Consider the following 18,538-nt stretch of genomic DNA (forward strand, 5'->3'; position numbering starts at 1 on the left):
TACAAGAATTAAAATAAGTAAAAATACTAGTTAAAAAAAAAGAAAGCAAAAAAAAAAAGTTAGTCACTCCCCTTTCTGATTCCACACACACCACCATTATCACTATGTGACAGACTCATTTTACCTGGCATTAAATGCTCAGACACATATTATTATTATTTATTTATATAGCACCATTAATTAAATGGTAATATCCTACAGAATGTTCATTAACCACTAGTTACTCGGGTGATCATCAACGTACAGACGCAATGTCTATGGCTCTGGTTAAAGGAGGGAGAAACGTTTAAAATTAAAATTGCGTCTTTATTCTTGGCACTAAAGTGCTGTCATACGCTATAAAACATACACCACATATTTTGCACTGATGCAAAAGAGAATTAGGGGATTAACGGATTAAACTTTCCATTTTAATTTAAACAGCTTTAAATGGTATACATTAACTTATTTTCCCTCTTCTTTTCCCCGGTAATCCTGGGGTCCTGCCGGTCTTTTCTTACGAGAAGCCGGCACATGACCGCTGCAGCCGAACAGCGGCCTGAGCGCCTACATTGCATACTTCTGGCATCATGCTGCTGTGGTCATATGCTAGCGGCTTATAGAGCGAGGGAGATCTGCTAGAGCATCAGCATGGATCAGGAGGGAGCAGTTGGCAGATGTGGTAATTTACTTATTTTATACTATACGCTGTAGATTTATTACAAATTAAGACTTGGATGACCCAATGATGACCTAAACACCTCCAAAAGGCAGAAATATTAAGGCTCTCACCCTTACAGTAAAAATATATATTTTTTTGAATGTAGAATTCCTGTGGTTAGAGAGGTTGTATGCGATTAGACACAGCACCACCATGGGCTCTCTGGAATTTCAGCTCAACCCCAGTATTATGGACTAAAAAGCCATTAAAAAGGCATCTGTTAGTAGGATAAACCCTCCTATGCCAAAATGAAAAGAATACACCAAGACACTGTAAGAGCCAAGATGTATGCAAACATTGAATATATGAAATTAGAACTGCGTTTTTACTATATAAAATATACCAGTGAGAGACACCTAATGACTGACAGTCTGCTCTCCTAATCTTCATGTCTCACACTTTTCATTTACAATATGCTCTGGAGGCAGATTCTCATGCAGATCTACGTCAGGCCTATAGATCTTAACAGCTCATTTAGCCCTATATGAAGGTTGCTAAATGCGAGTTGTTCATGACAAAGACCTTCTGTGTGACTATGAATGTTCTACAACATATAGGAATTTAGGGAGGACTATGATTTTAGGGTCATTGATTCTCCCAGCTACTGACAGATGGAGAGTTCCCCATATTTTAATTTTCTCCCGCAGCTATGACAAAAGTGGGAATATTTTTGAACCACAGAGTTGCGTGTGAGTTCTTGCTATGTGTATACCTACATATTTAAAGTGGGATACTATTCGTAACTTGCAGAATTAATCCCTTACTTTCCATCCCACAGTTCTTAGAGGTAACAACATGGATTTCTGCCAGTTTAGTTTTAGACAGGAGAACCAACCAAATTCATCAATCAGATCCATTACCAAAGTCAGTGTAAATCTAGGTCTAGCCATAAACAGGATTAAGTCATCCACATATAATCCCAAGCGGTCCTCAAGGGAACCCACTTGAATCTGTTGATTCCCTGCAATCTGATGGATCCTGACAGCTAGTGGTTCCATGGCGATGGCAAAGAAAAAGGGGGACAGCGGGTAGTTCTGTCTGGTCCCTCTCCCCAAGGGAATGAACATACATAAACCATTAATCAGGACCTTGGCTTTCAGAGTCACATCTCCGCCCCATTGTGGGTTTCCCAGAACGCTTGAATTTGGTAACTTATTCTATCATTTTCCCCAATTAGGGACAACCAGAAAGGATGTATCCTATATTTACTACACATTTCAGTTGGGGGAAAGGTCAGCTCCAGTATTATTGGGGAATGATCTGAAATGCCCCTAGGTAGATATATTTGGTGTTACACCAACTGAAGTGTCTCCACACCTCCGAACAACATAGTCAATTCTAGACAACGTGTTTCTAGGGAGAGTAAGACAAGAGAACACCACTCTAGAATCAACGTTTCTCACCCTCCAGAGGTCCAACCACCCAAACTCACACACAAAAGCCTGTAAATGTGAAGGCTCCTGAGCACCATCTCGCATATTGTTAACGAACAGTTTTTTCATTTTGAGGGTCCATTAACAAGTTAAAGTCCCCTAAACAGAATGTTGCACCAGTGCGATATGTTGTAGCGAATGTAGCATCCTCTTTTAAGACTTCCAGCTTAGCTGAAGGGAGATTGCATATAGCTAGGATTACAATGGGTGAACCTTCAAGATATGCATAAATGAATATATATATATATATATATATATATATATATATATATATATATATATATATATATATATATATATATATATATATATACACACTCACCGGCCACTTTATTAGGTACACCATGCTAGTAACGGGTTGGACCCCCTTTTGCCTTCAGAACTGCCTCAATTCTTTGTGGCATAGATTCAACAAGGTGCTGGAAGCATTCCTCAGAGATTTTGGTCCATATTGACATGATGGCATCACACAGTTGCCGCAGATTTGTCGGCTGCACATCCCAAAGATGCTCCATACAAGGCAGGATGGATCCATGCTTTCATGTTGTTTACGCCAAATTCTGACCCTACCATCCGAATGTCGCAGCAGAAATCGAGACTCATCAGACCAAGCAACGTTTTTCCAATCTTCTACTGTCCAATTTCGATGAGCTTGTACAAATTGTAGCCTCAGTTTCCTGTTCTTAGCTGAAAGGAGTGGTACCCGGTGTGGTCTTCTGCTGCTGTAGCCCATCTGCCTCAAAGTTCGACGCACTGTGCGTTCAGAGATGCTCTTAGGCCTACCTTGGTTGTAACGGGTGGCGATTTGAGTCACTGTTGCCTTTCTATCAGCTCGAACCAGTCTGCCCATTCTCCTCTGACCTCTGGCATCAACAAGGCATTTCCGCCCACAGAACTGCCGCTCACTGGATTTTTTTTCTTTTTCGGACCATTCTCTGTAAACCCTAGAGATGGTTGTGCGTGAAAATCCCAGTAGATCAGCAGTTTCTGAAATACTCAGACCAGCCCTTCTGGCACCAACAACCATGCCACGTTCAAAGGCACTCAAATCACCTTTCTTCCCCATACTGATGCTCGGTTTGAACTGCAGGAGATTGTCTTGACCATGTCTACATGCCTAAATGCACTGAGTTGCCGCCATGTGATTGGCTGATTAGAAATTAGGTGTTAACAAGAAGTTGGACAGGTGTACCTAATAAAGTGGCCGGTGAGTGTATATATATATATATATATATATATATATATATATATATATATATATATAGCAACTTCAGTGTCAGATTGTGAAGATATTACCTCCCACCTGAAGGATTTATGCAGAAGCACCGAAACTCCCCAAGAGTATGAAGTGTGATAGGAATGTAAGGACCCCTGTAACCAGGGATTCAGTAAGAGACTACTTGTGCTTAGGGTGAGGTGGGTCTCCTGAAGGCACATCACCTAGATGTTATATTTACGGAGGAAAGAAAAGGCTTGAACCCTTTTCCTGGGTGTTCCCAAACCCCCTATGCTTTACGATAAACGTATCTTAACTATTATAAAACAACTGAATGAAGTAAAGCTCAATGCGTCTCATTTTTGAAGGAGGTGAGGATTTCAGGCCAGGCACCCACATGGCCAATGTACATTATGTTGAACCATTTCGCTATAGTAATCTAAAATACTTCAAAACATAGTATATGCAGAGCGCAAGAGGCATATGTGACATCAAACAGGTGTCCGTAAGTATTAACACCGTGTGCACAGCTACAGAGTGGTGCTCACAACTAGGTTCCCAAACCATCAAATCTATATAAAAAAAAGTCTAGCACTCAACTTAAGCATCCAATAGTGCATTTATTTGTAGCACTTGAAACGTTTCAGTCCATGTGGACTTTCATCAGTCAAGTGCTATTTTCTCGTATAGCATATGTGGCAGAGCTTAACGCGAAAAGTAATGCACTGATCGTGCAGAGAAAGGGGAGGGGAGGGGAAAGAGGAAGCCGCCACACTGTCCCACAGTGTATAGAGGTATCCACTCCAGCTTATCGCCAATGCTGTCGGTGTGGGGCGGTGACCACAAATGACCCTTAAGCATGTAGAGGCTGCTGGAGCCTGTATGTAGAGCGAGGGACCTAGCCTTCAGACGCGGTGTCCACCGTATCAAACAGGTGTCAACTGAAACTGCAGAACAAAGTAGTTGAACCTAATCTCACAAATCGGAGCCATCAAGTAACAAAGGTCCCGTGCTTGAGGACCAAACATTAGAGGAGTCCATATGGTTGCATCGAAGCCATCACTGCATGGACTGTATATCCTGCAAGAAAAGATTGGGAGTAAAGTCCGTCCATCCTAGTCAGAGTAAATGGGTTGTGGAGGACTCGAATTCAAGTAATCCATCAGAATTATTTTTAAAAATTAAGTAATAACAGAATATGTAATTATCTTTGCTGGATTCTAGCGCTTCACCTTCTGTCTCTTGGTCAGCCAGTCATCAGCTTCGGTAGGTGTGGAAAATAAGTGAGCCCAGTCTCCGTCAAGTACTCGTAACTGAGAAGTGTATGCCATAGAATATGGTATCTGGAGATCTTGCAAGCAATGTTTGATGTTGATAAATGTGGCTCTTTGCTTCTGTTATTCAGTGGAAAAGTCCGGGAAGATGGAAACAATGGCATTGTCAAACTGGATTTCCCTTTACGTCTAGCCATACGGAGTTCTGGGTCTCGGCAATTTAGTCTGGCCAAGAGTAGTCTGCAGGTTGCCCCCGGAAGGAAGGGGAGGTTTGGCGGGTACCCTGTAGCATGTTGCACAGTAAAGGCCAAGGAGAAGGGTGCATCAGGGAAAAATTTCTGGAGAAATTTCCCAACAAATTTGTCAGGTCACTGTCCTTCTGCATTTTCAGGAAGTCCGTTAATGCGAAGATTGTTTCGGTGGAGTAGGTTCTTCACGACATCTGCCTTTTGACACCAAAGCTCTGACCTCCCAGAGAGGTCTTGTATCGCATTAGGCATCACTCCTGTGAAGTCACCTAGAGCCAAGTGATCCAATCTTCCGCCTCAGACACCCTCGATCTAAACTTCTGCATAACTTGTCTGGAATAGGCCCACATTAATTTTGACTTCTTCAAGTTTCCCAGTCAGGGAGGTAGTACTAGATGCAATAGCGAATACAGTTTATCGAGACCTGTTTCAGAGTCGGCTCAACCTGTAGTAATGTGCACTATCCTGGTCCCCATCCTGTAGTACACACCATCCTTGCCCCCTTCTTGTAGTAATGTCCCCATGCAGGTTCCCATATTGTAGTAATGCCCCATGATGGTCCCCTTCTTGTAGTAATTTCCCCATCCTGGTCCCAATATTGCAGTAATGCGCCATACTGGTCCTATTCTTGTAGTAAAGTCCCCATTCAGGTCCCCATATTGTAGTAATGTCCTCATCCAGGTCTTTTTCTTGTAGTAAAGTCCCCATCCAGGTCCCCATATTGTAGTAATAGTGTCAGCATCCCTGCACGCTTCCCATCCTCCACTCCCCTGGCAGGGACGCAGACTCACGCACTGCTCCGGCAATCATCCCACTCGTCCTCCTTCCCAGGGTATGCAAATGCCTGGCAGATTTGCGGGCACTGCACTTAGAGTTTTCAGGTCCCACATCTGTTAGTACCTGCCAGTACCCGCTGGTACCTGCCAGTATGCAACTGTTATTGCTCGCTCCTGTCTGTACTTGCTTATAGCTTTCAGCATCTGCCAGCCGTACCTACCTGCACCTGCCATGCCAGTCTGTATTCCAGCCGTAAATGCCGAGCCAGTCTATATACCAGATGTACCTATCTACACCTGCCTTGTCTTCCTGTATTACTACCGTGCCTGCCTGTACTTGTCAAAGTCCATCTATTCCTGGCAGTTCCAACCACCTGCCCTTTTGGGGGTCAGCTGCCATGTGTCCGAGGTCTGTCCTGGAGACGCACCTGGCATCCTTAAGGAGACAAGTTTAACCCGAACATCTGAGGCTCTAGCAAAGAGTCAGGTGTTTGCCTAGTTATGCGCCTACAGGCTCTCCTTGGTCCACGGCACAGTGGTTAAACCACTATTCCTGTTACAGTAACGTCTCCTTTTGTAGTGTTCTTTACATACACATAAAAAAAAATTCTTCTCACCTGTCCCTCATTCCCTCGGCATCCTCTTTTCTGCATATGCAGCCCGCAGACAGTGTAGACCCCTTGACAATCGTGGCTCAGTCCAGTGGTCTGCCGATGGCAGCGCTTTATTTCAGTTGAATGTGCTTCCCTGAACGCACATTCAACTGAAATATATTGCCATAGACAAGCTCTCTGCACAGCAATACCAATGCCAGCCAGAGCATTTCAAGAGACTTCGTGCACACCTGGGAACATACCGTATATACTCGAGTATAAGCCGAGAATTTAGCGCATTTTTTTAGGCTGAAATTGCCCCTCTCAGCTTATCCTCGAGTCATTCCCAGGTGTCGGCAGGGGAGGGGGAGCGGCAGCTGTCTAATCATACTCACCTCCTCCTGGTGCGGTCCCCTGCACGTCCCTGGTTTTTCGGGCACCGGCAACTTCTTCCTGTATTGAGAGGTCACATGGTACCGCTCATTACAGCAATGAATATGGACCCGACTCCACTCCCATAGGGGTGGAGCCACATATTCATTACTGTAATGAGCGGTACCATGTGACCGCTCAATACAGGAAGAAGCTGCCGGCGCCCGGAGAACCAGGGACGTGCAGGGACCGCGCCAGGAACAGGTGAGTATAACGGGGGCATTGCGCTATATTCACCTGTCCGCGTTCCACCGCCAGGTGCTGCTGTGTCTTCCGCGTCCTCTGCAGTGACGCTCAGGTCAGAGGGAGTGATGACGCGATTAGTGTGCGCTCCGCCCTCTGCCTGAACTTTAGTGCAGAGGACGCGGAAGACACAGCAGTGCCCGGCGGTGGAACGCGGAAAAGTGACTATAGCAAGTGCCAGGGGCCTGAGAGGCAAGTATGTTATTTTATTTTATTTAATCGCAGCAACAGCATATGGGGCATAATGTGTGTATGGAGCATCTTATGGGGCCATAATCAGCATTTGTGGGCATTATATGGGGCAAATATATCTATGGAGCATCTTATGGGGCCATAATCAGCATTTGTGCAGCATTATATGGGGCAAATGTGTCTATGGAGCATCTTATGGGGCCATAATCAGCATTTGTGCAGCATTATATGGGGCAAATGTCTGTATGGAGCATCTTATGGGGTCATAATCAACACTTGTGCAGCATTATATGGGGCATATTTTAATATGGAGCATCTTATGGGGCCCATCATGAATTGTATGGAGCATTATATGGGGCTCCTGATTCAATATGGATATTCAAAAACACCTACTGATGTCTCAATTAATTTTACTTTTATTGGTATCTATTTTTATTTTTGACATTTACCGGTAGCTGCTGCATTTTCCACCCTAGGCTTATACTTGAGTCATTAAGTTTTCCCAGTTTTTTTGTGGCAAAACAAGAGGTCTCGGCTTATACTTGGGTCGGCTTATACTCGAGTATACACAGTAATTCAAATTGTGTGGGCGGAAACAACCCTGACTGAAAGCGATGAAGCACAGCCCTATGAATAAACGAGCAGGTAAGGCCTCTTTCACACTTTCGTTTTTTACAATCAGTCAAAATCCATCAAAATGTTGAAAAGACGGATTATGTGCAGATTGTAAAAAATGGATGCACTGGGTCCCTTTTTTGTGATGGATCCAATGAGGCTATGTGCACACGTTGTGTATGCATCTTCGCTGCATTTTTCCGCTGCGAAAATGCATACACAACACAACCCAGGTTAAAAATAATAATTAAAAAAAAATAATGATATTCTTACCTTCCGGCGTCCACCGCAGTCTTCCCGATGCTTGCGATGCTGCCGGCAGCTCCCGTTCCCAGTAATGCATTGCGAAATAAATCGATGACGTAACGGTCTCGCGAGACTGCTACGTCATCACAGGTCACTGTCTCGCAATGCATTACTGGGAACGGGCAGCATCGCGAGGGCTGTGGTGGACGCCGGAAGGTAAGAATATCACGATTTATTATTTTTTTTATTATTTTTAACATTATATCTTTTTACTATTGATGCTGCATAGGCAGCATCAATAGTAAAAAGAGAGAGAGAGAGAATTTCTTGACGGGAAATTTTTCCGAGCATGCTCAGTTTCAAAAGACGGCACCCGTCGCTGGATTCGCACACCGCATCACTAACAACACACTGGGGACACTATTGATGCTACAAATGATATGACAGGTTCCCTTTAAGTATTTGGTGCAAACATTTCTGCATCTCTTGGTAGGAAAAACGCAGTGCAAAATACACGCTTTTTTTTTGCCACAAATTCACATGTATTTTTGTTTCAGCTGTTTCCACACTGATTAGAATAGGAGAAATCTGAAGCAAAAACGCTAAAAGAATTGACATGCTGCAGTTTTAAATCTGCAAGTTAAAAATAAGTAACGTGTGCATGAGACTTCAGGATTCTCATTCACTTTCCTGGCATCATCAAAACCTTCAGGTTTTGTGACAAAACTGCGCAGAACAAATAGCGAAATAACTAACTCCCTAGGCTCTATCATATTCATGACCATGGAAATATGAGAATACACTCAGTTTGTCCTCTCTCCCCGTTATTCTATTGAGTCCCGGAACCTTCCTGTCTGCGCGCATGTGTGTCTCTTCCTACCTCTGACACTTTCGATGACACTCAGGTTTCGTGACAAAACCAAATATAGACGAAAACACGTATGTACAAAGTCTAAGAATACACTTCTAAGTGAAGATCAAAAGCGTATACAAATAACCACCTATAACTAAACCTTACCGGGATATCAGATTCAGTAAATCGGAATTCTCTTCGCAGTCCATATGGATGCTGAGCTGAGTAACCTCGCATCTTTTAGTCTCCTAAAAACACAACAATTTCAGCAGTTTAATATACCGAAGTTATAAATTCCTGACATTTCAATGTAACCACATGACATTATTATCGTAAAACTGTATACATGATGCCTAATATTTCTTCTTTTCAATTAATTTTGATTTTATTTTCTTAAATTAAAACATTTGTAACAAAGACACAATCAATAATCAATAGTTGCCAATCATGATTCTGCCAATATTCCTTAACTCCTTCATGACATATGATGTACATTGACGTGATATGTCGAGTCTCTGACTTTGCTGCGGGCTAGCACCCTGAGCCTGCATCTTTCCCAGCAGATGATGGCCGATTTAAATCAGCCATCATGTGTGTTTATCAGTCTCTGGTGGAGGTGATGTCAGTCCACGGCTGTTAACCTGTTTAATGCCACTGTCAATCTCTGACAGCAGCATTTAAAATGCGCCAGCAAGGGGGCAGAAGTCTGCTGAAGACCTCCATGCTTGTCATAACTGTTCTTCTGTGAAAGCCAGTCTGTAGTTGTTACTCATAGGAGTTTGCAATTTTCACTATTCATAGCAGTGAATCAGCATTGCTATGTATAGCTCAAGTGATCAGTTGCTCGCAGCTTCAAGTCCCTAAGGGGGACTATTAAATAAAAATGTAATTATTTTTTTTTTTTTTAAATATGGAAAATACAAAAAAAAAAAAAAACAAACAAACGTTCAAATCACAACCGTTTTACTCCATTAACAATAAAACCGTAAAAAAAATAAAAATACACATACCGTATATACTCGAGTATAAGCTGAGAATTTCAGCCCATTTTTTTAGGCTGAAATTGGCCCTCTCGGCTTATACTAGAGTCATTCCTAGGGGTCGGCAGGGGAGGGGGAGCAGAAGATGTCTAATCATGCTCACCTGCTCCTGGCGTGGTCCCTGCACGTCCCTGGTTCCCGGGCGCCGGCAGTTTCTTCCTGTATTGAGCGGTCACATGGTACCCGCTCATTACAGTAATGAATATGGACCCGACTCCACTCCCATAGGGGTGGAGCCGCATATTAGTTACTGTAATGAGCGGTACCATGTGACCGCTCAACACTGGAAGAAGCTGTCAGCGCCCGGAGAACCAAGAACGTGCAGGGACCATGCCAGGAGCAGGTGAGTAGGACAGGGGCAGTGAACAATATTCACCTGTCCCCGTTCCACTGTCGGCGCCGCTCCATCTTTCGCGTCCTCTGCAGTGACGCTCAGGACAGAGGGCGCGATGACGCGATTAGTGTGAGCGCCGCCCTCTGCCTGAACAGTCAGTGCACAGGACAGGGAAGACACAGCTGCGTCCGGTGGTGGAACGGGGGACAGGTGACTATAGCAAGTGTCGGGGGCCTGAGCGACGAGAGGGGAGTATATATATTTTTTTTTTCTTTAATCGCAGCAACAGCATATGGGGCCATGTGCAGTATTATATGGGGCAAATATCTCTATGGAGCATCTTATGGGGCCATAATCAGCATTTGTGCAGCATTATATGGGGCATATTTTAATATGGAGCATCTTATGGGGCCCATCATGAATTGTATGGAGCATTATATGGGGCTCCTGATTCAATATGGATATTCAAAAACACTTAACCTACTGATGTCTCAATTAATTTTACTTTTATTGGTATCTATTTTTATTTTTGACATTTACCGGTAGCTGCTGCATTTTCCACCCTAGGCTTATACTCGAGTCATTACGTTTTCCCAGTTTTTTGTGGCAAAATTAGGGCGTCTCGGCTTATACTCAGGTCGGCTTATACATGAGTACATACGGTATTTGGTATCGCTGCATTCGTAAAAGTCTGATCTATGAAATGATAATGTAACATTGGAATGAAAGCCAATCAAAACATCGTATCCACCCCAAAAGGGTATCAGTAAATAAGCCATCACATAGCACTATATCCCAAAAATTGAAAGCGTTATGGATTGCAGAAAATGGTGACACAAGCAAAGAATCATATTGCCAGGTCAGTTTTACCGTAAAGTGACCATGGTAAGTAAACGTGATCAAAAAGGCAAGAGCAAATAAGAACGGTATCACTGAAAACAATCTACCATACAGCTTCATGAGCGAAAAAATAAAGATCGAGATCTCAGAATAAAGCGATGCAAAAATAAATTATTTTTTCTATAAAACATTTTTTATGGTGTAAAAGTGACAAAACGTAAAAAACGATATAAATGTGGTATCGCTGTAATCGTACTGACCCGAAGAATAAAGCTGCTTTATCAATTTTACCACACGCGGAACAGCATAAAAAAACCATTTCCGGAATTGCTGTTTTTTGTTTATTCTGACTCCCAAAAATCGGAAAATAAAGCAATCAAAAAACCTTATGATTGTAGCACTAAGGCTCTGGAAAAGCGCTTTGGTTATCGCCTCCCAAAAGAAATTAAGCAAATTCTGTGCTCCTAAATCCAAATGCCCCCTCCCTTCTGAGCCCCACAGTGTGCCTAAACCACATTTAATGTCCAAATATTTGGAATTTCCATAGCGTTGAGCCTAATTTACAGGTTTGTGTCTCCAGAGGCACGAGCTGGACATAACAGTAGTAGATTTGCAATTGTCACTCAGCAACATCCACTGCTGCTTGTATCTGGAAAACACCCATTGAGTAAAAATCATCAATAAACCTATAGATAATATCGCAAAGTAGTATAATTTACAAAACGGGGTCACTTGAAGAGGGATTCTGCTCTTCTAGCACTTAGGGTCTCTGTATATGGCGTCCACAAACTATTCTAGGAAATTCTGCGTACAATGAGGCAAATCGTGCTCTCTCCCGCCAAAATCTCGGTGTGTTGCTAAGCAGTACTGTACAGCCACATACAGTGGGGAAAATAAGTATTTGATACACTGTCCATTTTGCAAGTTTTCCCAACTACAAAGAATAAAATACCTAAAAATATGATGCAACCAAATGAAAGAATAGAGAGATCTGTCATTTTTATTGTTGATACACTCCAACTGTGAAAGACAGAATCTTAAAAAAAAAAAATCCAGAAAATAACACACACAATAAACAAAACTTAAAATTTGGTACAGAAACCTTTGTTTGCAATTAGAGATCAGGAGTTTCCTGTAGTTCTTGACCATATTTTCACACAATGAAGCAGGGATTTTGGTCCACTCCTCCATACATATATGCTCCAGATCTTTCAGGTTTTGAGGTTGTCACTGAGCGATATTGAATTTCAGCTCCCTCCAAAGATTTTCTATTGATTTCAGGTCTGGAGACTGGCAAGGCCACTCCAGGACCTTGAAATGCTTCTTACGGAGCCACTCTTTAGTTGCCCTGGCTGTGTGTTTCGGGCCATTGTCATGCTGGAAGATCCAGCCACGACCCATCTTTAATGCTCTTACTGAGGGAAAGAGGTTATTGGGTCAAAATCTTGCGATACATGACCCCCATCTATCCTCCCTTCAATACGGTGCAGTCGTCCTGTCTCCTTTGCAGAAAAGCACCACCAAACTAAAATGTTTCCCCCACCATGCTTCATGGTTGGGACGGTATTTTTGGGGTTGTATTCATCCTTCTTCTTCCTCCAAACATGGCGAGTGGAATTGATACAAAAAAGTTTTATTTTTTATCATCTGACAACATGACCTTCTACCAGGCCTCCTCTGGATCATCCAGATGGTCAATGGAGAGTTTCAATCGGGCCTGGACATGTGATGGCGTGATGAGCAGGGGGACCTTGCGTGCCCTGCAGGATTTTAATCCATGATGGTGTAGTGTGCTACTTACGGTAATGTTTGAGACTGTGGCCTCAGCTCTTTTCAGTTCTGGACTGATTGCTGACCATTCTCAGAATGAACCTTACCCCACGAGGTGAGATCTTGCACGGAGCCCCAGACTGAGGAAGATTGACAGTCATTTTGTGTTTATTCCATTTTCTTTTTTTTTTTTCCAAACTGTTTTTATTAAACATTTTCAATTAAACATTTTCAACATTAGCATATTAACATACAAACATAGGTACGGAATTACCTCCCTCTTTCCGGTATTACAGAAGCCCATTATTAAAGACGGTAGCTATTTTAGCGTTCCAATTTGCAAATTAAAGGCAAAGTACCTCTCAATCAAGATAAACATAAGGCTAAAAACATAGAATTCAACATGGAAATACAATACGAGTGGACTACCACTCTGTAACTAGATAACCCCAAATGGTGAGAGAGGGGAAGTTATAGCTGAAGAAAAAAATGAAAAACAAAAAAGAGGGGGGAGGGGTCAACAAACAGATTAGGGAAAGTCAAAGGGAGGGAACACATGGCTCCGCACTTCACCCAATGTGTTATTTAGGAGACCACTCCGCTCACAAGGGTGTTCGGCCCGCTACCGCCTGTTCCAGGAACCATGTAGTTGTACAGAAGCATTGTTTGAGCCTCTGTTGTATATGCGTTGGAAGGATGGGTATAAGTGGCTGCCATAGTTCAAAAAAATTTTGGGTTTTTAGTTCTTTCTGAAGGGATGATTCCACCCAATCCATCCTAAATAGGAAGGAGAGTTTGTCCAGGAAGATCCTCAGGGTGGGCACATTAGGTGCCAGCCAGGTTTGTAAAATCGTTTTCCGGGCCGAGGCCGAAATCATGTACAGAAATTTTCTACCATGAGTGGGGATCACAACCCCTTCATTAGTAATGTACCCGAAAAGAGCCCAGGCTGGGGTAAGAGCCACTCTATATGGTGTATGCGTATGAGTAAATACAAGTATGCGTTGCCAAAATTGTTGGATTTGTGAGCAAGCCCATAAACAGTGGAACATGTCTGCCTCGACCTCTCCACACCTGGAACAGATCGGACACGGTATATTACCCATAAGAAAGTTGCGCCTTGGCGAGATATAGGATTTATGCACAATCTTCAACGCCATTTCCCAATAAGATGTAAACGGTGTAAATTTAAGCGTGTTCCTCAACATTTGTAAAATCAGAGTAGGTGTCAATGACGGGTCACTGAGCTGCCACTTCATTATTCCTGTGGAATGTTCTTCCCTCTCGGTCTCAGTTCTTAGGAATGTATAGTAGTCCGACACAAGCCTTTTCGTCAGTTTGCATGTGGTAAGTTTAGTTATCAGCTTATCCTGCCAGTCATTATCACTGAAGCCACAAGTAACACTCGTCACATAGCTCTGTAGTTGCATGAAGTGGAAAGGGTGTGTATTGATGAAATCAAATAAAAGTGTCGTCTGGTTGAAGGTAAGGACCTTTTTGGAATGTACATCCACTATGTCTCCCACCCTGCCCAGGCCTAGTGTTTGCCAACCATGAAAAATGTGGTGTGCCTTCCCTGCCTGAAACCTAGAATTAGTACAAAACGTCTGTGCCAGTGATACCCGTGATGATAGCCCTAATCTACGGCGTATGACAACCCAAGACCGCCAAATTGTTGTAAACAGAGGATTGGCTCTCAGCTCCTGGGGCATCAATGTGTAAGGCTCATGTAGTACGTTTACCAGTGACCTGCCTCCCATTAGTGATGTTTCAACCGCTAGAGCTGAGTATATAGAGGTACCCCTCAACCAGTCTCGGAGAATTCGCATGTTTGCTGCCAGGTTATACAGCTTAATGTCTGGGAAATTTACTCCGCCACTGGTTCGGGTTTGTGTGAGGGTGTGGAATCCTATTCTGGGCCTCTTCCCTTGCCAGATAAATCTGCGAAACAGACGGTTAATATTATGTTCATCCACTGGTCTCAGATAAAATGGCAGGACATTGAATAGGTATAATAATCGGGGAAATGAGATCATTTTTATCAAATTTGCCCGGCCTATGAAGGACAAGGTAAACTTTTCCCATGCTGTCAACTCATCCTGTAATGAGGTGATGTATGTTTGCAGGTTAGTTTTGTAAAGTTTTGCCGGGTCTCTCGTGATCTGAACCCCCAGGTAAGTCAAGGAGTGAGTCTTCCAGCGCAAAGAGTGTTCCTGTGTCCAACGTGGTTCAGAAGGCCCAGAGAGCATCATTGCCTCAGATTTACCAACATTTATGGTGAAACCCACCAACGCCCCCTTCTGTTCTATTGTTCTAAGGAGCGGGCCCAGAGACTCCCGCGGGTTTGACAGGAAGATCAATAAGTCATCGGCAAAGGCCACAATCTTAATTTCTGTCGCCCCACATCGTATGCCCTCAAGACCCGTCCAGCCATGGAGATACTGTAAGAAAGGGTCCAAAGCCAGGTTGAACAATAAGGGCGATATCGGGCATCCCTGTCTCGCCCCTCTTTCCAAATTAATCTGAGGAGACATCAAGTTGTTCACCCAAAGTCTAGTAGCCGCGCCACGTTGAATATTCTGCAGAAATCCCAGAAAAGTCTCTCCAAAACCCCTGTAGCGCAATACTGTATTTAAAAATTTCCATGAGATCGAATCAAACGCTTTCTCCGCGTCAAGGCCGAGAAGCATTGTCCGGGGATAGTTTTGTTGTTTGGCCATAACCGTAGCCGCTACCGCCAATCGGACCCCTAAGGTCGAGTGTCGCCCCCTCGTAAACCCCAACTGTGAGGGTGTCAATACCTGTGGCAGAAATACCTGCATTCTATTCGCCAATATCTTAGCTAAAAGTTTATAGTCAACATTCATTAGTGAAATAGGGCGAAAGGAGCCCACATCAAGGGGATCTTTATTTGGTTTGGGTATACGAATTGTGTGGGCCTCATGAAAGCCCTCCACCACCTCCCCTTTAAGATAAATAACATTGAGTATATCCACTAGGATAGGGGTATTATACGATTGCAAAAGCTTATAATATTCTATGGTCAGTCCATCAGGTCCCGGAGACTTATTATTGTGGAAAGATTTAATCGTCGATTGCACCTCCTCAATGGTTATCGGGGCAGACAAGAAATCTCTCTGCTCTGCTGTTAACTTTGTGGGCTCCACCGAGGAAATTAAGTCCCATGCACCCTGGGCGTCATACGGTCTCTCTTTATAAAGTGTGGTATAATATGTTATAAACGCCTGTTGTATCTCAAGTGGCGAGGTGACTAGACGGTTACTTTTGGGTTGTTGAATCTGCAGGATTGTGCGCTTGGAGGTATGCGGCTTAGTCAGGCGGGCCAGTAAACTACCCGTCTTCCCCCCCCATCTATGGTAATGATTTTTCGTGAACTCTATATTCCTGGTTGCTTGGGTGACAGTAAAAGCATCTAGCAGTTGTTTGGCGGAGAAGTAATTCTGTTTATTAATGTCTGTGGGGTCTCTCAAGTACGCCTGGTGCGTGGCTAGCAGGTCAGTGTGAAGAAGATTATACTTAGTTCTCCTTTCCTTTTTTTGGTGTATCATGTATGAAATGACATGGCCCCTCATGACGGCCTTAGACGTGCGCCACATCAGTGAGGTATCCGAAGATGAGGACATGTTATCGTCCAAGAAGTTATTCCAGTGGACCTGGAGGAACTGTTTGAAATCCTCTGAGTTAACCAAATAGGATGGAAACCTCCAGGGCGCCGAAGAGCCCCTCGAAGGCTCCATCCCCAGTTGCAGTCTAATTGGTGCGTGGTCCGATATCATGATAGTCTCTATTGTGGTTTCTGATATCCTTTCAAATAGAGCCTCTGCTACTAAGAAGTAATCTATCCTAGAATGGGTATCATGGACCCTCGAGTAGAATGTGTAATCCCTTTCCGTGGTATGAAGCACTCGCCACGGATCGCACAACCCAGTGTGCTGCATAATCTTTAAAATGATTAAAGTAGCTCGTTTGTCATGGGAAGCCGCGGAAGACCTGTCCAGGTGTGGAGCAAGGACAGCATTAAAGTCGCCGCCCACAATTAAATTATCTGTGCGCTTTGTCAGAATAAATTGATATAACTCTGAAAAGAAAGTAGTATTGGGATAATTTGGGGCATAGATATTCAATAGTGTGTATACTGTGTTTCCAATTTGGATCGCAAGATATAAAAACCGTCCCTCCGTGTCTGAGTATTCATCAAGCAAGGTGTAAGGCAGAGAATTCCCCAGCAAAATCGCCACTCCGCGCGACTTGGAAACAAACGGCGCTGAATAGCAATGCTGAATCCAAGGTGCTTTCAAAGTGTTATCATCCCCTTGCCTCCAGTGAGTCTCCTGCAAGAAGACCACATCAGGCTTCAGCCTCTTTAGGTGCGTAAGGACCCGTTTACGTTTAATCGGGGAATTCAGGCCCGCCACATTCCAGGATACAAAAGCGTATGGCTGTGTGTTAAGTGGTATGTTACTCATCCTACCCCAGTCCTGGGCGTCTCAAAATGCTGAAAATCCTGCATCTGGATCCTGTGGTCCCTGTCCCAGCGAGCAGGACCCTCCAGGAAGTCGGTAAGGCGTACGGAGTCGTGTATTGGTGGGGAGGGGAAGGGGAGTCCACACAAGGGTAAAAACAGCATAAGAACAAACCTATGATAGAAAAACATCAATTATAACATATAAAAGCATTAATTTGAAGTCGTGAGCATACAGGGTAGAACATTGCAATAATCTCAAGCTAGGTGTTTAACACCCAATAACTTCTCCTAGCCAGTGTCCTCTTGGCGAATGAGCCTAACCCCAGCCTCATCAGGATCTGTGTACACCGTAAAACGCCCATTTTCCAGCACTCTGAGTTTAGCAGGATATTGCAAATGGAATCTAATGTTGTGTTCCGCCAGATAGGAGCACACAGGCGTAAATAATTTTCTCTTGTCTGAGACCTGTTTTGAAAAGTCTTGAAAAATTAAGATCTTGAGACCTCGGACTGAGACATTGCGCTTTTGTCAGTATGCTCTAAGGATTGCTTCCTTAGACACGTAGTGCAGGAATTTGGCTATTGCAGGTCTCGGTCTCTTATTGTCTGCTGGCATGGTGTCCCCTATACGGTGAGCCCTTTCAAGCAGTGGGGGGTATTGTGGGAAGGAAAGTTCCAGAGCTGCGGGCAAGTCCTTGGTCAGGAAGAGAGTAAGGTCCTCTCCTCTGATGGTTTCTGGGATACCCACAAATCGTAGATTATTTCTTCGGCTGCGATTTTCCAGATCATCATTGTGCTCCCTCAGTTGCTTAATTTCCTCCTGTTGCTGTGCAAGCATCTGATGGAGCTCTGCGGTTGATGTTTCACATGTCTGGGTGCGAGCCTCCAGGTTCCCCACTGTGTGCGATAGAGTCGTGACCTGCACCAGCACTGCTGTGATTGAGTCCCGTAATTCATCGAATTTCTTGTCAAACATGGGCATTAGAATACGTGAAACATCCAAAGCCAGAGTGTCGGCTTTGGTTTGCCCTAGGTTGTTCTGAGGGTGTACTTTAGCAGATTGCCCACTTGAGGGCGAGCCTGTACCTGCATGTTTAGGAGGTGATGGAGCAGGCTCAGCCATTGCTTTTGTCTTGTCCTTGCTGGTAAGGTCTGTGTTCTTTTTTAGTGGTTTGGGTGCCATGTTATACACAGGTACTGTAAGAAACCTTTCCATTAGATTAGCAATATCAAAAAGATGAGGCTTAT

General features: G+C 43.7%; 1 protein-coding gene across 2 annotated transcripts in view; it reads right to left on the bottom strand.

Annotated features, from left to right (window-relative positions):
- The window catches only part of CENPP (centromere protein P), a 392,292-nt gene that overhangs the window by 325,964 nt on the left and 47,790 nt on the right, over nt 1-18,538 (bottom strand). For both annotated transcript variants that reach the window (XM_077276602.1, XM_077276603.1), the window contains exon 5: nt 8,987-9,069. In XM_077276602.1, coding sequence (XP_077132717.1) covers nt 8,987-9,069 — 83 coding nt within the window. The remainder of the gene's footprint in view (nt 1-8,986; nt 9,070-18,538) is intronic.

Source organism: Ranitomeya variabilis, chromosome 8 (genome assembly GCF_051348905.1).
Source record: "Ranitomeya variabilis isolate aRanVar5 chromosome 8, aRanVar5.hap1, whole genome shotgun sequence".
NCBI classification, from domain to species: Eukaryota; Metazoa; Chordata; class Amphibia; order Anura; family Dendrobatidae; genus Ranitomeya; species Ranitomeya variabilis.